We start from the raw sequence: 21280 nt of genomic DNA, 5'->3' as shown, positions 1-21280 counted from the left end.
GTAGCCTTGATCAGCAGGAAATCTATTAGCGCCAGGAGGAGCGGGCTGAGTAAGGAAAAGAGCAGGGATGAGAGCCAAGAAGCTCTTAGAGAAAGGGAAGTCCTACTGCTGTGTTTGCCCTTCATGCATCGCAGCCGGGTCCCAGAGAGGAGGGGTTGGAAGAGCCAAGTCGCACGGTCAGGGTGGTCCGGTGGCTCTGTGCTGCTGGATCTGATCTTTGACTGACAGCAACCCTGGGAGTGAGTCTGTAGCGTATAATCTGATGGAGAAGATGGCAGAAACACCATCTCAAATGAAAGGGAAGGAAGGTAAGAGCTAGGGTTTGAACAGCCCTGGTGATGGGATGGTGGGGGCTCTCCAGACCCTCACGCTGGTGTAAAAGAGCTGTAACGAGCATGCCTTCTCTCCAAGCTATGTACTGTTTCTCTGCTGCCATCCCTGCCTGCCAGGGTAACACTGGTCCACAGGCACTCAAAGTGATTTCTCTCTCCCATGGAGAAACCTTGTGTCCTGCGCTCCAAACCCTGGTGTCTGCAGCTCATGGTGAGCAGCATGTGCCTGCGTGGCCTTACAGCCCATGGGGTCCCACGAGAAAAAAGCAGCTTGCCTTTCCATATAAAGACCCCATTGTTACCAGGCAGGGCGTCAAGAGGAGGAACAAGTCTGATTACATAAAGACAAAGGGCTAAATGCTCATTTGCAGTGTTTGAAATGGAGTTACAAAAGGACAAACAAATAAACTCTAGTGCCTAAGCTGCTTGACAGCATGAGCTTTATTCCTAGCAGCTCCCCGAGGTCTCTTCAGTACTCTCTGTTAGTGCTACCGAGAGCTCTGCCTTCTGCAGGAGCATCGCAGAACTGGTCAATGGGAGGTGGCTCAGCAAGCGCCTGGGGCTGTCACGGCCAGGACATGCCTCTCGGGATCCTGAATGAGCCCCGTACAGTGAGCAAGCACTTCAAGAGAGGAGAAGGAACGTAGGAAGGTGCTCTCAATGGCAAGCCTGCTGTCTGCCTTGCTGGACCACCACGAGTGGTCTACGTAGTGCTCACAGTAGCATGAAGGCTCCAGAGCGAATAAAGTGTGTGCAGTTAATAGTCCTGATGATGCAAAATCTGCAAAGTTTTTCTCTTATTTTAAAAAATGTGATGAACAGCAGAAGTCAACCAGGTAGAAAGAGATATACCAAGTGGAAGATTATGACTCAAGTGTTAAGTGAGGGTGGAGGGGAGAGATGAGAAACCCCAGAGCAGAAGACAGGATGGGTAGGTTAGTCTGCCAGACAAGCGGTACCCTGTTTCACAAAGTGAGGAAGTGGGTTTTGGTGGAGGAAATAATGGAAATGAGCTGAAGCGGGAGAGGAGAGCTCAGAGACACCCAGGGAGTAAGCTCCAACAGTAGAAGCTGGCATTAGATGTTCTCTAGGGAGAGCCTCTAGAGTTACCTGAGGTCTTGAAACACTCAGTCTCATTGTGAAGTATTACCTAAAATTACATTTTCCTGTTGCGTGCTCTGTATTCCAAACGTTGTAGTCTATTGTTTAACTGTTATCTCAAGCAGCCAAGCTAAACTTATTCTTTATGTTTAAACCTTGTCCTGCAGTAATGGCAGTGTCAACATGAATTGGGCATTGCTCTCTGCTGTGCACCAGGCTCTGTCTGTCTCAATGATGGGAGATGGACACCTCTAGGGCCATTCTGACCCAATCCTAGGGCCTGTCCTCCAGGACAGGGTGGGACTGAACCCCTCCTGGGGTGCTACCTTTCTCTGGGGTATGCTAGACAAGCTAGATCATGACCGCAGATCAGGCACCTGAAGGTTTGCAGCCTGTAGGGGTGTGTGTATGCTGTCCCACTGCAAAGGCTGTCCTTAGGCAGGTGACAGTGAGCTGTGCTGGGTGAAACCTATGCACTTTCTGATGATGGAGGTAGGATATGGTGAGGGGAGAAGCCGTGCCTCAAACTCAGCAGCATGGGATTTGCAGACCCTTCACTGCTGAGTTATTGCTCCTGAGCTCTTGCACCACCCTGCACGGTTCAATGGCCTGGAGCAGCCACAGAGCACATCAGTGTCACTCCGGGCTGGCAAGTCCTGGAGACTGGACCAGGACCTCTACTGCTGATGTAAGGATGGGCTCTGCAGTGATGGAGCATTGCTCCAATGGCTGGGGCTTGCTGTGCAGGAGGCTAGAAATGGTGCCTTGTGAATGCACAGGTGCAAGAGGGAATTTCTCCAGACACAACCAACAGTTGAGTTTGATGAGGTGTTAATTAGACCATTCATGCAGGCTGAGCTGTTGGAGAGCAGACCAGGTTAGCTACCTACTGCGTCTGTGGGTACAGGAATCCCAGAACTACTCAGAATTTGCTTGGGGAAAAAATTGTGAGATTCTAAGGAATTAACATAGATTTTAACAGCAGATCAGGAATCAGATACAAAGGTTAATGCATGACTGAATCACACATTCAGTGCTGGAAGAGAAGAAACACGAGGGAAAGCTATTAGGAAGAAGAGATGCTAACACGTGTTAAAGCTCAGAACATTTGGTACAAAACTTAGACCGGCATGTCTGGGCAGATTTGGCTAGGGGCTTTCATGACCTGTTGTTCCTTGGCTGGTGTAGCCTAGCGTTTGCCACTAGACGCTCAAAACCATCAGGGTGTTACCTCCACCACAGCAGGAGCTGCAGTGCCAGGAGGACAAGGGCTGGCAGGCACCTGTGTCCACACTGTGCTGGCTGTTGTTGATGCTCTGTGGCAAATTTGGGTCCTGAGCCTGCTGAAATCACCAGAAAGTGAGAATCTTTCGTGCTGGAGCTACAGTCTTTCCCAACTTCCTCCTCCCCCAGCTCTCAGAGCCACCAGACCTGCTGCCTTCTTGACTTTCTGTCTGCCCTCTTTCCATTCTCCTTGGCCTCTTCTTGCTGCTGCTGTCACCATTGCACATCCACCCTCTGGTCACAGAGCCACAGCACCTCTGGCCAGGTGGCATCAGCAGGTGAGGAAGCTCCCACATATCAGTCCTCACCTCTCAAGGCACAAGAGTTTCCCATCCTTCTTGATTTTACTGCATCCTACTCCTGGGTTGTAGTACCCGTGGAGAGTTAACCACCCATCTGAGTCACTTTGGCTTATTTTGGTGATGGTGTCATTCCACAGGTCTCTGAAAGGAGCCCATAAAGGTGAGGAAGCGCATTTGTCACTGGTGATGAAGCCCTTCCTCCCTACCAGCTGTGGACATGGCAGGATCAGGAGGGGACATGGAGACGATGTCTTGATCATCAGTGGGCAGCCCAGGTAGGGGTCAGGTTAAAACCTGTCCCAATCCTCAGCCCTGCTCCCTGCATCCACAAAGCAACCCCAGGCCCAGGTTCCTGTGTTTGTGCTTACGTGGCAGAGAGAGGTGTTAGCTTATAGCTCATGAAATGGCACAGACTGTACACCTGGGGTCTGACACAACCAGAGGCCAAAGCAAAATCAAGGTGCTAAAAATGGGAGAGTCTTTCATAATATTTTTATGATGACTGCCCATGCCTTGTGTCCATGCTGTCATGAGGGTGAAGAGAGATGTGGTTGTCTGAGCCGGTCAGCACACATCAGTTGGTCCAGGCATTGCTTTTTATCCGTGGCTTGTTCTGGAGTTGCAGCCAAAGACAGTGCACAGACAGAGCTTGTTTGTTTAAATTCAAGTAGGGAAGAGAAACAAGGAGAGCCTGGAGTAGGTGGTGTCAAGCAGAGGGAAGGACTCTGGGGGTGTTTCAGGAAGAAATGTAGGTGTTTGTCCTGTCCTCTTGCTGACAAGGACTTCTGCCCTGTTTGACACGGGGGACTTGTAAGCACTGCATTTTTTAGAAGCTCTGTTTTGGCTGTTTGACTTTCTTTAAAAAGTACATCCTTGCTGCATTAGTCTAAGGCTCTTTAGTGATACCACAAAGGTGAGCATGTCTCAGTCAGCAGAGACGGAAGCTTCACCCTTATGAAGCTACCGCAAGGCTGGTGGCACAGACTGCACCAGGACACTGAATAGGTCCAGAGCAAGAATTTTGTGCAAAAAAAAAATCAAGCCACAAGACAAACAACATTAATGATACAAAGGGAGGAGGAGGTCACTGCAGCATGAACTCAAGCTCTGGTAGCATTGAACTTATGAGTGAATCCATTCATACATACATTGAAACAAGGTGTGAAGGATGTGATGAGGGATTTTGTGGTTGGTTATATAGCAGAGTCAAGGATCTGAGATATAAGCAAAGGATTTAACTATTGCTGTGTCTGAAGGAAAGAGTTAAGATTGTTGCTGAAACTTGATCTGGAGGGCTGGAATGCCAAAGTCACAGTCACCTGTATAGGAAGAACAAAATGGGTAAGAAAAGACATAGATGAGATTATGGCACCGTATAAGTACACAGTGTACCTTCATTCTGATTGCTATCTACCATCTTAGTCATTGCATCTCAGAAAAGATGTAATAGAACCAGGAGGGTTACAGGGAGAGGAGCCGAAGATGTGCGGAGGTATGTGAAGTCTTCAAGTGAGAAGAGATTAAATAGGCTGTGCCTCTTCAGCTCAGAAGACAGACAGCTCAGAGGGAGTGTTATCGAGGCCCATGAGCCTGTGAATGGGGTGTTTTTTCCACAGTGCAGAAAATATTTTGGAAGGAAGCTTTGGAAAGGAGGAAGAAGCTTTTTCATATTGTATGCGATGGCATTGTAGAAGTCATCATCACAGGGTATTGTGGAGGCCGGAGGTGTGTTTTCAGAAAGGGACTTGATAAATCAATGGCGGGAAAAAACATCAGTGGTAATGCAACATCATGGTCCAAATGCAATCTCCAGAGTCCCTGGAGTGCAGATTACCAGCGCTGGGTGGGCCAGTCTGGGACATAAAGCCCTCTTTGCTAGAAGGCTTGTGCAGCCCTACCATAGATCCGGTTGGTTGAAGAAACATGATGCTAGGCAGAAAGAGAATACAATATAGGAGCAGATTTATATGTAGTCCCCACCAGGCTCTGCTCCCCAGAGTGAAATCTTTGTCTGAAATCTGGCAGTGTGGGTCGAAGTCTTTGCAGCAGGTGGCATGAGTTGGGTCTAGTACCTGTCTTTGCTGCTGCAGGTATTTGATCGTGCTACTGGAGCCTGAAGAAGTTAGTAAGTGAAGTCTGTCCCTTAGTCCCCTCACCAACAACTCAGACACAAGATAAAGCTATTTCTACCCATCACTGTTGGCTCAAAGGACAGAGATCTGCCACCTAGCTCTAGGGATCCACCACGGCACTGCAGGCAGGCCAGTGTTGCTCCTACATTTGGGGCTTGGGGAGGGTCAGTTTGCTTCTGTAGTACTCCAGGGAGTAGCAGATTAAATAATCCATGTTTGTGGAGTCCGGCACCCAGGAGTCAGATAATGATGCTAAACCACCTGGGGACTGGTGCAATGGTAACTTGTCTCCTTGTGTAGTTGCATTCTTTGTTACAGGATCACTACTTTTTATTATTTAAAGGATGACAATCTGCAGTTACCTGTATGGGAAAGAGATTTTCAAATGCAGATGGCTCTTTAATACACCAGGAGTAAGCCTAGGAAGTTCCAGTGGTTGGAAGCTGAAGCCAGACACATTCAGATGAGAAATAACATACTTCAAGGTTAATTAACCATGGGAGCAATTTGCTTAAGGTTGCAGTAGGTGCTCCATGACTGGCAAGTATTGAATCAGGGCAGGAAATCTATTTCAGAGATGTGCCCACACTCCAGTGAAAGTTGTGGCTATGGGAGATGCTCTGGGAGAGGTCGGATATGAGGCATGGTTTCACAATGTAGAGTTTTGGTGTTGGTACCATCTCACGCTGTTGCAGCCATCCTGCCCCACTCTCCTACAGCTCATTCCTGACCTGTGAGCTGCTGTCCCACCTTGTGCCAGTATTACCATTTCTGGGACAGAGCTGTGAACTGTTTGAGTGACTGAGCGATCTTAAATTACATTTTTCTTGTGCTTGTTTAAAAATGAACTTGAGCCTCAGTTCTAGCTCAGTGCAGGGCCCCACAGGTAGTAATGCCGGCATGGGATGCCGGCACGGGATGCTGGCACATGGGTGGCTGCAAGGGTAAGGAGATGGACATACCTGAGCTCATTGGCTTTGTCTAATCCTCCATATCACAAACTCCCAGCCTGAGGCTCCTGTTCCTCCAGGCACCTCTGACATATTCTGCTTTCCCACCTAGAGATGCTGCCCCAGCAGATTTTGAGGACTTTTACATTTGCCCAGGCTTCTGATACATGGAAGTCCAGCCAGGGATACCTCATGGGCATGCCCCGGGGCTGCCACCCACCTGAATTACAGGCCATTGCTACAGTAGTTACCCACGTTGCCTGCACAGCATGGGCTGAGCTTATCCCACTGCTTCTGGGGGGGGATTTACTGCACATGCGCTTGTGCGGTCAATTGGTGCTCACAGAGAAAGCCCAATGTGTAGGAAAATGGCAGATTTACCGCGCCAGCCCAGCCCATCTGTGCAGCACATGTGCGGGGATCTGAGCCCTCCCGGAAGCGTCTGGTTTGCTCTGCCTGCGCCGCGCTGCACACACGGACATCGCGCAGTCCAGGAAATCCCAGATAAAAATGTGCCAGTGCTGGTCATTTGGACCATATGGATCTTCGCTGACCTCAAAATCTGTGGTTTGAGCAGCACAGGTGCTACAGGAACAAAGGGATTAGTAACATCTGTACTCCGAAGCCAAGGATATTTGGATACCTGCGCATCACTGCATCTCCACCTGTCCTGGGCTTTCATCTCTTGCTTGTACATACCACTTGTTGGCTGTTGTTGAGCTGCTCTGTGTTCCCTTTGGCGAGTAGAGACCGTTGCCCAAGTCATCTGGGGTGCTCCAGGCACAACTCCACCATTAAGGCAGGACTTGAAGTTTTACCAGGAACTACTGAACTTCAGCCTGTAAAAATCTCAATAAAAGGAAAAAGAAAAAAAGAAGAGAGAAAAACAGACATGGAAAGCAAAATTTGAGCTAGATATGTATCTTTTATGGTAAAATTTGAAAATGACCAGAACTAACTGATTTATTTCACTCTTATGGAGACAGAAGAGGAACACTAAGCAAGCCAGGGCCTTTTCTGTCCTGCTTTTTGGTCTGCACTGCACTGCCTGAGTGATGCCTGTGTCCTAGAACAAAATTTTCTCAGAGGCTTTTTAACAACAGGCCAATTAGCTTCCTAGAGACATGGGAGATGGGACAGACGGATGTCCTGCTTCTGCTGCTACAGGGATGCTGGAGCTTATACCAAGGGTTTGCTTTGCTTTTCAGTCCCTGCTCACAGACAGCTGTAGCGGGTGTGTTTGCAGCAGGGCTGTAGGCACTGTAGAAGTGGCGAGGAAAACTGGAGAGCTTCTTCCTTCTAGCTCCATCTACTCATAGTTTTAGACTGTGAGTAGAGAGTGCCAAGCTGAGTCTGAAGAGGTGATTTAGTAAAGTCCAGGATGGTTTATTTTGTGGCCAGAACATAAAGCGTTTGAGGTTAGAATGTAAGCTGGGCTAATCTTCAAACCCAATTGCAATATATAAATCTTCAAACTCAATATAGATTGTGTTCATAATTTCAGTTTAGAGTTCATTAGTTCAATCTTGTACTTCATGCATTACATTTTAGGCAGCAGTCCCTGTACTGAACATTTAAAACCTGGGAGTCGGATTTTTTGATCCTTTTGGCATATTTCTGCACACTTAGTTTTGTAGAGCAGCAGCCTCTCCATAGCAACGTTTGCAAAGTTCCCTTTTTGACAGATGATGGGTGTGAGCTGTGGGGAGCTGGCAGCTCTCCCCCTGGCTGCACTGGGGCTGGTCCAACTGGTCTCCTTGCCCTGCTCAGCTGGGGAGGAACCATTCCCAAACCACAGCCCTGGCACTGGTTTCCTGGGCCTGAACCTCAAGAGAGATGTAAAAGCATTTCTGAAAGGCAAGCCTGGGAACTGACGCTCACAGCACTGCTAAGCAGCAGAATCAGGGATGCATCAGTGCTACGGGGTTTTACAGCATGCTATTGTTTTTCCTTTTCTAATTGCATCTCTTCCCTCCCTGTCTGCAGGGATTTATTACCGCTGCCTTTGCCAGTGTCCTCTTATGCTTCACAGGGTCCAGCTGCCCTTTTGTCCCAGTCTATAATTGACCATCGTCATTAATTTAAAGTCAGAATGATTGTTTCCGAGCTATATTTAGCCTGAAGCGTGCTGCTCTTGTTTCAGACCTGATTAGAGGCTCGTGTGCCAGAAAGCTTGCTGCTCATCCCTGCCATGACTACTAGTCTGACGAAAGGTGTCATCTCTCCTCGCAAACCTTCCCTTTCCTTCCCTGCTGTCAGTCATGGGGCTGTCCTGGGGTAGTCAGGGTCGCAGGACCCAGGGCCACTCATCCCCATGTCCTGGTGGAGTCAGCACAGCTGTGTGATTCCTGTTGTGTTCCTGGGATCCATGTGCATCAAAGAGCAGCCTGAGACAATACAGCATCGGTTTCTTTCTCATCATATTCGCTTGCTCAAGGCAATGTCTCCTACCATGTGCATACATTATCACTTCCAAAATGCATCAGCTACACAGTGCACGTTACACTACTGAACAGAAAAGCGTGCCTGTCCAGTTGGTGCGTGCCATTGTGTGTTTTCATATCTGTGCCCCTAAGCGTAAGAATATAGTAACTGCTTGGGCTTCCTTGTGTGAGCTGCAGTTTTCCAAGGTGCAGTCTGGATTGCTGGACCAGGGAGCCAGGGAGGGACCGTCTTGGATGGCAGCAAACCTGTGCTAGAGGCTGCTGCTGCAGTGGTTGCATATGAGCCCCAAGATTAGGAATTGCTTTGGTTTTGGGAGATACACCTGTGTGGCCTCAAGTCTGACTGAAATAGGAGCTATCTGGAAGAGGTGTATTTTCTTTAAGATAGTTGGGTCATAAGATATCAGGACACTAACGCATATATATATCTGATTGTAACCTTGTGCATGGAAGTGCTGTGTTTAGTCATAGGAATGGGACCAACCAAAAGCGTACCCAGGTCAGCGTCCCATCAGTTTGCTAACAGCCAATGACAAAGGCCAAGCATCAAAAAAAGGGAAGCACATAGCAGTATTTGTCCAGCCTTTCCTCCCATCCTCCAATGCTCAGTGGCTTCCTGACCTGGAGGTGGTATCTTTGCATCTAATAGCTTTCCTGGCTTTTATTTCCATTTTCTTCCACTTTTCCAGTCCTTGCTTGAATTCAGGCAAGGAGTTCCTCAGCTTAAATACATGTTCGGTGAAGAAGTGTGTCCTTTTAAGATGGACATTTAAAGCTTTAATTTCTATTTAGAGTTGTTGCAGTCATAGAACTAAGTACATTCCCCAAGATCTTTTTCCTGAAATGCTGTTGTACTCTGAAAAGTCTCCCTACCTGCCCCAAAAATGACGCTCAGGACTAGGCTGCCAGTTGGGTTTTACTCCATTATTCTCAGTTGTGCTTGCTACATGTGTTTGTATTAAATACAATCTATTCCTTCCATTTAAGGATGCAAAGGTTTAATTAGAAAGGGTCTGTGAGCGCAGCGACCGCCTTTGGTATCCTGTGATGTAAGATGGGCATTGGTTGTTTTAGGACTTGCCCTGTGACAACATTTGGCTTATATGGTTTCTTCCTCTGTTTCCCATAGGTTCATGAAAGTGGCTGGCAGCACGGTGGATGCTGTTACCTGGCAACAGTAGGTATTCACCATTCCTTCTACTTTCCAACACTAATTGCAGTGATCAGGCAATGCTGGGAATAGAGCTGATGAACTGTCTGGATGTGAAAGAGGGCAGAAGTGTGACAGCCACCTCCTCTGTCCTGCTACTTTTAAATAGGTGAAAGAGGCTCTGCCCCTCCTTTTGGAGCCTCTCGAACAAACACAGGAGGGGGTGTATTAACCTTTACCTCTGCAGCTGAGACAGAGACTAAAAATCCCACTGCCTGCATGCCTGGCCTGCCTGATTGCTGGAGACAAAGCTCTGTGCTGGACCACTGCATCGCCAGAGGCAGCTGGGAGCACAGGCAGCTCTGGTGGTGGTGGGGTGGGCACAACAGGGAAGCAAAAACCACGTATGACAGATGTATAGGACTATCTGAAAGCTCTTTTCACCCCAATTACTGTCACCCTGCGACCGCTGACCTGAAGCTAAACTAGTTTGGCCCAGAGGAGAAAAAGGCAGCTTAGTCCAATGGTAAATGCATAATGCCCCAGTCCCTGCTCTGTTTTGTAAGGGTCTCAGATATCCGTAGACATGCCGCTGTCCTGCACTGCAGATGGAGCCCCAGGAGTGGATGTCTATGGAAAGGGGGTGATCATCCAAGATCCAGGTCCAGGTGGGGCTGCCAGAGAGATGCTGATGCCTGATTTTCCTCCTGGTTCTTACATGTGCTGCAGTTCAGAAGAGCAAAGCAAGCCCTGAGCTGTACCGCTGAGTAAGACAAGCACCAAGTGGAGTGACAGGTTTTCTTATTTGGGGGAAAAATCCATAAACATCTTTTTTCTCCTTTTATTTCTAACTGCCCCAGTTTGCACGCTGTGGCTAGAGGTGGGCTCCCCAGCAGGCTGTGGCTCTCTACAATGAGAGTGCAAAGGCAAGGCAGTGTGCAAACACGGCAGCCACCACCAAAATAGATAGTAAAAGGGTTTGTGAGGCAGGCAGGACTCTCTCCTGCCACAGAAAGGACACATTTCAAAGACAGGCATTCACTGGAGCAAGGAGCATGGTAAGACTCCCCTGTTCCCAGAAAAAGTGGATTTGCTCTGACACTGGGTTAAACTCCCCATGCAGGGCACTGGCCTTGAGCATGGGAGCTGGGGTTTCAAGTCCAAGGTGGGCTTGTGTGTGCCCAAGCTGGACCTTCACAGCAACCCTTCGTGCGGCGCTCAGGTTTCTCTGCTGAAGTGTAGAGACATGGTTTGTAAAGCCCATCTGGAGACCTGTTCTTAAAAAGAGCTCGGTAGGGTTTAAGACATGAGGTTTTCTTGCAAGTGCAGCCACGGTCTCTGTGTCGGTATGTTAACCTTGGAGCCTCCTGCAGAAGCAACTGTTGGCATCTCAGAGTGTTTTATAGCACCAGGCATGACCAGCATCCAGCAAGTCCTGTTCCTCAGGGAGCTTCGCTTGCCTTGCTGTGCCGCAGTGTTGCTTGCTTGGGTGTTTGGCTCCTGGGGCTTCCCTGCCAGGCAGCAGCAGCTTGCTGCAAGGGGGGCAGTGGGGTAGCAGAGCTTTTGGAGCAGGATTTGTGTTACTTACAGGCTCATGCTGTGCAATGATGATCTATGTCTCAGCTGGGAGTTTGCTTTTCATGATTACACGATGTGCTGATCACATTTACTTAGTCCAGGAATTTGCTTTCTGCAATGCGGCTTGATCACTGGGCCAAGCCCTTGGATGAGCTGAAGGAACAAACTTCCAGGCTTCAGATGTGGAGTTTCACCCTGGTGTGCAGGGAATCTGCCTGCATGGCTGCTTTGAAACCTTTTCTTACAGGATCAGCGCAAAGCGCTCGGTGTCTCCGGTGCTGAGCAGCCCTGCTGAAGCAGCAACCTGCGAGCGGGGGGGCTGGTGCAGCTCCCTGCGAGGGTCGGCAGAGCCGAGATGCTGCTTGCTGACCCATGGCCACTGCAGCGTGGGAGCCACTTCTCCCCCAGCCTGGGTTTGCAGCTCTGGAGATTGCACCCGTATGCGTTTGGGAGGACTGGCAATGGCCACAGCTCCGAGCTGGGCTTCTGTACTGTTTATGAATAAATGTCAAAACAGTGTCTCATCCCTCTGCTCCAAACAGCAAAACAAAACAAAACAAGTTCCTTTGTATCCAAGAAGAAAATTATTAGCAGGAAACTAAACTGCTGCCTAACTTCAAGTATGAATATTTCTGTTCCAAACCATAACGTTCTCCAGGGATATCGGTTATAAATTTGTCAAATCTGTTATTCCTTTGAAAAGGCTGTGCTTGATCCAGAAAGGGAATTGAGAAGGGAATACATTGCAGGGATCCCTATTCTCTGTGTGAACATAGAATATATCTGAAATATATCTGACAGAAAAGTGACACTGGGTGGAAATAAGCAGCCTTGCCAGCCTTTCTGAGTACGGTTTCACTTACATATGTAACTCAGCATGTGTGCCTCCCTCTTCAGAAGTAATATGTTGCTGGGGAGGGAAGTGTGAATGGCTTCAAAACGCTCGGGGAATTTCCACTAAAGGAGGGTGTGGCAGGTGGGACTGACAGTGGCTCCGAGAGTTTTGGCATTTCCCTGATAATTCAGTTTGTAACGTTTGGATATGAGTAAATGCTGGATTTATTGCAGACCCCCTCATCCTTTGGATGTGGGTTTCCACTGCTCGGAAACCTCCCTACAGCCATCTCTTTGCTCGGCGCTGGTGTCCTCACACAGGAAGATTCATTGCCCACCTAAACCTGCAGCCGTGCCCAGTTCTGTCCCTGGGCATGCTCTCTGTCTGTATCACTGGTTTTCCATCAGAAATCTTGTGCACAACGCCAAGTTTGGCATATTTAACAGGCAAATCCTTAAGCAATGCTGCCTCTGAAGCACAAATTGCTATTACTTACAGGGAAAGTAAATGTTTGCATCTTCAAAGCTGGTGGACATCTATCCCTGTGGCTCCTTGGAGAATGCCACATTATCTTCCAAGACAGAAAGTCACTTGCCCTGTGTGGCAAATCAGAGATGCCAGGCACACAGGCGTGTGTGAGATGCTGCCTAAAATGCTTTTGCTGGACTTGCTTTGGGTGATATCTCTCCTGGCTTAGACACGTTGAATGTGCAGGTGGAGATGCTCATGAGGCAGTAGCGGGGGACAGATCTCCCAAAGGTGCAGGGAGAGAGTTGCCCTGCATGCAGACATGCAGATGTATATACCAAGGGTATATATCTGGGCTCACGTGAGCCTGCTGCGAGTGCTCAGAGGTCAGTGTCTTCAGAGGTTGTGCCTAGAGGAAGGGGGGGTTGCATGAAGAAGTCACTGGCGCATCTCCATCTATAAATAAGCCTGGTCAGTGCACGGCTTTGCCTACTGGCTTGCCATCCTCTGCACTGTCTGATGGAGAGCACAGTCCCTGGCAGCATCCTGGCCCTGGCCACCAGCATGGTCCCAGGCGATGCCAGGGCATGACTGGGGAGATGGCATGGGCCAGAGATGGCTCCCACCAACGGGACAGACAAAGGCACCTTGTCTGGGGGTAGAGAAAGGCATGGGTGCGAGTTGTGCCTTTAGGACCAGAGAGCAGCCCCCAGTCATTCTTTTTTATCAGTGCATTTATTATGTTGACTGGAGGTGGGTGGCACCTCTCCCCCACACCTGCAGTACCTGGGGGGAAGCAGGTCACATCCCACCTCTCCTCTCCGGGGGGAGCACTGGGGCTGCCCTGTGTCCTGTGCTGCAGACGGGGGCTCGGGAAGATGCTCAGGGATCGGGGCCACCTCTGTCAGCAGAGGTGTCTCGGTTTCACAGCTGCGGTGATAGCGGGGTGTCATGCTGACAGCAGGGATCTGCCTCGCTCAGGGTCCCCGGCTGCCCTAATTCCTAGCAGACTCTCCCCATAGCAGCAGGCAACAAAGTAGATCCGGAAATTCCTGAGCTTTGGGAAGTGGGCTTTAATGTAATTAACTGCAACAGAAGAAGAGGTCAGATAATAGGGGCAAAGGTTTCTCTTTAAAATGAAAGAGGAGGTAAATGAAACCAGCTGCCCAGGAGCCAGTGCACTGCCTTCATTAAATGTGGGACGATGCTTATGGTCCTACGCAGCAAATTGTGGATCTTTCCAGAAAAGCATTTTAAAGGCAGCACAAGACCTGGAGGTGACAGGACAGAGACATGCAGCCAGTCCCATGTTCACCCTGGTGCCTGGCACTGTCCTTCTCTGGGAGGCACTGGGGAGCTGTGCGCATCCCGGCCTTGCAGCCTGCCCAAGGACAAGGGCGTTTCTGACTGACAGCTGTGCTGAGCCCTGCCTCAGTGCTGTTCCCAGCTCTTCTCTTTATGTCTCGAGTCTCATGCTACTGTTCCAGCCAGGGATGGAGGCTGGGAATTGGGGTGGTGCATTTCCTCGCACGGGTACAAATCCCTGCCCAGCCCTTGGCTAAGTCCTCCCCGTGCGCCGTGCTCTGGTTTGGCCACCCCCAGGGTGATGCAGTCACACCTCCTGGTGCAAACTGCACGGGTTCCATCCTGCATTTCTAGGGCATATTCAAATGGGGTATTTTAGAAATGGGGTAATGTAAACAGAAGGAGGAGAACTAGCCTCAGCTTTCTATAGTATAATAGGGCACCCAAAATGGCTGTACGTGGCCTTTCCTCTGAGATGTATGTCTCATTTAGGATTTAGTTGCTAGATCCTTCTTTTCCTTGGCTGGCTCTTCTCATGGTCCTGCAGATTGTCTGTCTACAGAGAGAATGGCATCGAAGGGGGGGACACAATGAGTCAGCTCTGCATGTGATTGTCTGTATCTGTTCTCTCCTGTGTTATGAGAAATGGCATAGCCTGTGCCCACAGTGGGCATGCTGATATCTCCTAGGCTTCAGGGCCAAATCTGATCCTGATTCATACCCAGAGCCCACTGGAATATCTGCCAGCCTGTGCTGGGAGACAAATAGCTTGTCTATGAGCTACATGCCCTCTGCCTCTGTAGAGTTATAGCTGCCAGAGACCCCTGCCCACGCCGGGGAGGGTCTGTCCATTCATCTCCTTTGGCACTCAGACCTCGGGAAAGGAGGATGTGGATGCTGCGAACCCCAGGGCTGGCTTGGCCCGGCTGCCTGTGCACCGTGCTGCTGCCTGGGGAGGTGCTTGTCAGCGCTGGAGCTCTCTGCAGCTGCTGCTGGCTTTTTTGGAGGTTGGAGAGTTGCGATTGTTCAGGCTTTGTTTTTTTTTTTAAAGTCAAGTGCACTGAGTCATTCTAAATATCAGCGAAGCTGCAGCCTTTGCTCCTGGGAATAATCCATGCCTAACGAGCGCTTCTCAGGCTTTAAAAGCCATCAGTTGTTTGCATTTTGCGGATTTCTATGCTGCCTTTACTGGTGGTTAAAGTTCTAAAAAGGAAGCGCTCTCATCTCAGTGACAAAGCCTACAGCTGGAAATGGCTCACCTGATCCTGAGTAGCCTGGTACCAGCGAAGACCTCAGTGGCTCTCCCTTCCTCGCAAGCCTTGTGCAACTGGTACCATTTTCCCTCTTTCCCAGTCTGGGGAGGTTGAAAGTGCCTCCAGTTGGTGTCTGAGAACTTCCCAGGCAGATCTGCAAGAGACCCTTGCCCATCTTACAGAAGCTTGTAATTGTCCTCATGCTCTGCACCCTCATGCACCCCAAAGCCAAGGTGCTCCCTTCTCGCTCCCACAGGATGCATGCTACCAACAAAATTTCCTGATACTGAAGCAGGTTTACTTTTGCCTTTCATCCCTCTACCAGTCCCCATTTCTCTGGGTTGTTAACAGTGTCAAAAAAAGGTTTCCGTGGCAGTGTCATGGGGCATTTCTCTTCCCTGCGGGGTCTCGGCTGTGCTCAGCACAGCAGCACCTTCCCAGGCTACCTCCTCCGTGCCATCCCTGGGAGGGCAGAGCCTCGTCTGGGACTGTCCTGGAGAGATGTTCCTCTCCCTTGGCAGCGGAGCTGTGGGTCAGAGCACACCTTGTGCTTGAATGAGGTGATGAGGAGGTGCAAGCCTGCCTTTGCTCTCCAAGGGGTTTATTCTGGGCTTTGGGACCATATTGGCTTGCGCAGACAAGCTGAACCTGCAGAAAGCCTGCTGTGTTGGAAGGGCCATACAGAGACTGAGGTCTCTCTAACTTCATCTTTTCCCAGTCAATGGAACCTTCTTTTTATGGCCTTTCAGCCAGTTTTGAGCCCAGGTGATGGGGTTTTTAGTCCACAGCAGTCTGAAAAAATTGTTTCTGTTCAGTTCTTAAGTGCTGTGCTAAAATCCGAACATCTGCCATCCCCAGAGTCCATTGCTTTGTAATTTTGTCTTAAAAAGTAATCTCTGTAAACCCCACCGCTGCCTGCTGCTTACAGATCAGTTCTCCTCCCGGCAGCCAGTGGTTCGATAGTGTGTAAGTGATCGGGATGATTTTGAACACTTCTTAAGTCCCCCCTGGAGATAATCTCTGCCCTTAGCACCTTCCAGTCACTGCGGACATACAGAAATGCCTCTTGCCTCCTTCCCTGAGTTACACAACATTGGAGTGAAATTGGGATGTGACTGGCATGATCCTGTGGTTCGCTGGGAACACAGCTGGGACCGCACACCTTGGGGGGGGGGGGAGTTCGCAGAGGAGGTTCTTTTCATTTAATGCATTTGCAAGTTGAGCCTGTAATGCATTTCTGTTCTGGGACAGTTAGTGCTGGTGTTGCTCCCCCTTCAATGCAACCCTGCACAGCTCCAAGCCCTGCACAGCTCCAAGTGCATTTACTCTGTTACCTGGGTAGTGACTTGGAGCAATGAGACACAAAAATCCTCTGTGAACACTCATGCGTGTTGCACGTGTGCCAGGTGCTTTGGCTGAGGCTGAGTTAGCCCACGGCATCCTTTGGGGATGCTCCTGCATTCCAGCATCCAAGTGAAGCAGCCACTACGGCTGCTACAGCTGCTTGTTGGTGTGGATGAGATGCATGTTATGGACAAATCAGCCCTGGAAAGGTGAATCCACATTTCTTCAGACCCCGGGTCTTCAGCCCATTATGCATCCCAGCACCCATGGCTGCACTGAAATCTGTGGAGACAAAGAAGGGTCTGCGTAACTCTGGAAAACACCGACTGGACATGGTTCCAGTGAAGGATGGGAGGCAATGGCTGACCCCTGCCAGCCCCAGCCAGAGCTGCTGCAATTGCTGTGCACCTCCGTGCCCCCCAGCACAGCTCTGACATGCCCTGGGGCTCCCTGTGTCGAGCGCGGCTGATGCACGCTGCGGATTTGGAAGGAGGAGGTTCAGAAAGTTTCTCTTGCAAAACCTATTTATCAGCCAAACGGCCATCCCAGGACAAGAGGAAATGGCCTCAAGTTGCGCCAGGGGAGGTTTAGATTGGATATTAGGAAGAATTTCTTCACTGAAAGGGCTGTCAAGCATCGGAACAGGCTGCCCAGGGAAGTGGTAGAGTCACCATCCCTGGAGGCATTTAAAAGGCATGTAGATGTGATGCTTAGGGGCATGCTTTAGTGGTGGACTTGGCCGTGCTAGGTTTATGGTTGGACTTGATGATCTTAAAGGTCCTTTCCAACCTAAACGGTTCTGTGATTCCATGCCAGTGCATGCTGCAGCAGACGTCCTGCTGTCCCGGCGAGGCTGGGAGATGTAAGGGCTGCTGCTGCTCCTTGCGTGGGGGCAGAGGTGCTGCTCCCAGACGCTTCTGCAGGAGGAGCTGGTTGGGATTACCTCCAGCCACAGGGTATTTCCACTCCAGGACAGACTGCTTCACCTTATGTCCTGGAGCCAGGAGACAGTATTGAGGCGTTTCAGAGCCTTCCTCCCACACTTAGAGACAGATGATTCACATCTGTGATTGGCAGTACTATAGCTGTGGTTTATGTAAGCAAGCACATGGAGAGCAGGAATCAGCCCTCTGTATGGGAAACCCTCCCTGGCATTCCCAGGGCAGAAGGGATTCCTGTGAGAGCAGGACTTCCCCTGCAGATAATGACCATGGCATTTCTTGAGTGGGGGATTCAGCTGTGGATTTTGCTGGAAGAGTGAGCAAGGAAGGTGCAGGTGGTGGAGGGGTGCTGGGAGCAGGGCTCGCTCTGGTGCCGTAGGTCCTCAGCTTGTGCACCCTATGGTCACTAATCCTTGCTCAGAAACACCATCAGGGCTTAGCCTGGAGGGTTGTTATTGCAGCAGGACATCCACGAGCAATTCTGGTTCTCAGACCAGAAGAGGCTCCATACAGTCCCCCCTGCAGACCAGCCATTGAATGGAGAGCATCCTGTGACCCAGGCAGAGTGATGCAGTCATTCCCATGGCTGGGAGCACAGGCAGTGTCCCCCATCCCCTCCTGGGTGTTTACTGCAGCAATTTCCAGAGTGTCTCAGAGGGTATTTGCTACTCAGGACCCTTCCCCTCCATGGTGTCTGTGTAGTGTCCTCCTGTGGCTGAGGGGCCCTTTGTTTCAGGCATTAAATTTGCATCTTCTATTTTGCCATCCTGTAAAAGCAATCTTTCCAGTAGCAATGATACTGGGCCCAGGACTGACTGGCTTATCTGTATTTTGAAAACAGTGTGTCCCTAAGAGAGGGGACGGGTACAGACAGGACGAGCTGAGTGAGCAGATCTCCCAAGATCTCCCTTGTTGTGGAGCCCAGGCTCTGCTGTCACAGACATTGTGTCGGAGGGTCTCTTGCCGTGGAGTCTCTGTGAGATCAGTGCAGAGGGTGCTGCAAAGCCATTGTGGGTGGCGTTTTGCTCCCAGCCTTAGGCATTCCGCTCCCAGCGTTTCACCAGCAATAGTTAAGAAAGGGCAAAACTTCCCGTGGTTTCTGCAGTGCAGGATGCTCAGCGTTCAGGGTGCATCCACCTCATGCCGTATTTTGGAGACTGAAAGCGTCTGCCAGACACAGGCAAGGCCAGAGGGTCAGGGCAAGGCAGGGTGCAAGAAGGACTCCCCTGGAGCAGAGGAGGCTTCTTGGCAGCCGCGGGATGGGAGGACGTGGCTCGGGGCAGAGCTGCTCCTAGCTGGCTGATCCTTGTCTTCTTTTTTTCCTTCCAGTTACTACATTGACGGCCGAGTGGCCAAAGTGACGGACTTCCTGAAAACACGCCTGTTAGACACGCTGTCTGACCAGATCAGGAAAATCCAGAAAGTGCGTGAGTGCAAAGGGTCTGCAAGGAGCGAGGGGGCACCGTGCCCGCGGTGCTCAGTCTTGGCACAGCTCATGGCCAGGGCTCTGGCCTCGGCACCAATGTGCTCCCAGGGGAGCTGGCGTCGGGCAGGGATGGAGGGCGGCTGCTGGAGGTGGCTGTGCTCCTGGTCTAAATGCAGCCAGACCAGACACCACAATGCCTGGCCCCGGTGTGGGATGTGGGGTGGGCTGGAAGGGAAGCGGCCACGGGCTGCGGCATGGCGTGGGCTGAGCAGGTGTGCTGGGACACAGGCTGGATGCATGGGGCAGGGGCAGGCACTGCCCTGCAAAGCCTTTCTAAAGCAACCGACTGGCTTGAGCTTCCCACCCGTCCGTTCCTGAAGGGAGCAACATGTAACATGGGTATTCTCTGAAACTTGCTCCCGAGGACAAGGAGAGGAGGGAGGAACCAGGCGGTACCAAACCATCCCGAGCACAGCCAGTGCGGTGACTGATCAGGAGGGAGGGTCCTACTGCAATATCTTGCCCCACTCACTCACACAGTGCATAAAAATGTTGCTTGCAAAGTTGTGACAGTTGTGTTTCCAGGGTGATTTTCACTGATGGAGAATCATGATTATTATGAACAACAGTTTTTTTTTTTTCCCTGATGATCATGTTTTGACTGTGTTATAAAACCCAGCTGTTGCTGGCATGCTGTGTCAGAGCCCAAGGCTCTGCCTGGCTAGTGCAGCCTGCAGCAAGCACTTCTCTCCCCACCAGTTGGGGGGACCCGGCTCGCATCTCTAACAACCAGGTAGGGGATGGGGGCTTCACAGGGTCCCCCCATTTTGGCTGATATGAGGGCCAGGGCTGTGACTGGCCTGCTCAGCTGTCAGTCCCAGAAGAAATAAGGAACACCTAGTAAGTGGGGAAGGCTTTAGGGACTAGAGGAGATGTCCATCCGTCTGTCTTGTCTAAGTTTTCATACCATACCAGTCACCACAATGTCTTACTGTTGTAATTCCTGCCGGGAGAAACCGTAGGATGGGTAAACAACTCAAAGAGGCCCCAGGAAAGGGGTTGCGAGGGTTGGCACAGCAAAACTAGAGGAGAGGAGCCACTTGCTGAGTCCTCTGGCACAAGCTGGGAATCATCCATGCATGTGGATGACCTTCCTTCTGTGGGGAGGCATGGCAGGGTGGCCGGCGGGATCAGCACAGGGGCAAGTGAGAGGCACCGGCTGACCCTGTGCCCACTGGGGATACAACACCCCACCAAAAGTGGTGGCACGTGTCCCACCTCTGCTATGGGTTGGGAACCTGCTAGAAAGGGAGTGGGACCCCATCCATCCCCATACTAGAGGCAGCAAGGAGCTGCCGTGGGTGCAGGATGGAGGAACCCTCGCACCCACAGGGCAGGATTTGGTCTGTGCGGAGCAGGGCCAGGGAAGGGCTCTCCCGGGAATGCCAGTGTGGCTGAGCAAAAGCACAGCGCTGGGTGCTAATAGCCTCCAGCTTGGCTTTGAGTCCGCGCATCCTGCCGGGGCTGATTAGAGCAGCTGGGCTTGTCCACTTCCCTGTTTTATTGCTTCCTCTCCGACGGGGGAAGGTGGCGGGCTTAGATAATTACAGGCAGGATGCCAACACCTCTGGGGCTTCAGTCAGGGATGTCGACTCTCACAGCCTGTGAGTGGGAGGCAGCCCAGAGCTGGCGTATTTAACATCTTTGAGGGATCCCAGTCCATCCAGCACATTCCAGCACTCCTCACTAATGGGGCAGGATCCATCAGGCTGCGCAGAATGCTCCTCGGACTGCTGGGTTTGCAGACATCTGGTCACGGGAGCTCATCACCCGGTCTGGAGAAGTGGGATTGCGGGAGAGAGGACACAGCGTTGCATGCTGCAGGAGGTTGCTTGTGCTGGGAGAGGGCAGCTCCGGCCATCCGAGCCCTCCTGTCCCGCCTGACGTCTCACAGGTGTCTGCCCTGCCAACTGGAACCTTTTAAGGGGTGGGCCAGCATGCTGGGACCTGCATGTCCCATCTGTGCCAGGGACCCCTCGGGTGGTGAAGCAGCCCCCACTCAGCCATGGGGCTGGCTCTACTCGCACCTGGGGGCAACCGCTGCATTCTTCTTGGGTGCCCACTGTTCCTCCATGTGGCTCCAGTACATATCCCAGTGTTCCCATGCTGACTGGAACCTTTTAAGGGGTGGGCCAGCATGCTGGGACCTGCATGTCCCATCTGTGCCAGGGACCCCTCGGGTGGTGAAGCAGCCCCCACTCAGCCATGGGGCTGGCTCTACTCGCACCTGGGGGCAACCGCTGCATTCTTCTTGGGTGCCCACTGTTCCTCCATGTGGCTCCAGTACATATCCCAGTGTTCCCATGCTGCAGAGCCCTTGGGGCTTGGGTGCTCCCCGTGGCTGGGAGCCACCTTGAGTGGGGGAAAGGGGAGGT

At 51.0% G+C, this 21280-nt stretch overlaps 1 protein-coding gene across 1 annotated transcript in view; it reads left to right on the top strand.

The window, feature by feature from the left end:
• Positions 1–21280, top strand: part of HPSE2 (heparanase 2 (inactive)) — a gene marked incomplete at both ends in the record, with an annotated part of 25145 nt that overhangs the window by 2157 nt on the left and 1708 nt on the right. The window contains 2 exon segments of the mRNA XM_009699133.1: positions 9675–9722; positions 18749–18842. Coding sequence (XP_009697435.1) covers positions 9675–9722; positions 18749–18842 — 142 coding nt within the window.

Source organism: Cariama cristata, unplaced genomic scaffold (genome assembly GCF_000690535.1).
Source record: "Cariama cristata isolate BGI_N322 unplaced genomic scaffold, ASM69053v1 scaffold18504, whole genome shotgun sequence".
NCBI classification, from domain to species: Eukaryota; Metazoa; Chordata; class Aves; order Cariamiformes; family Cariamidae; genus Cariama; species Cariama cristata.
This window is presented reverse-complemented; position numbering and strand designations above follow the sequence as displayed.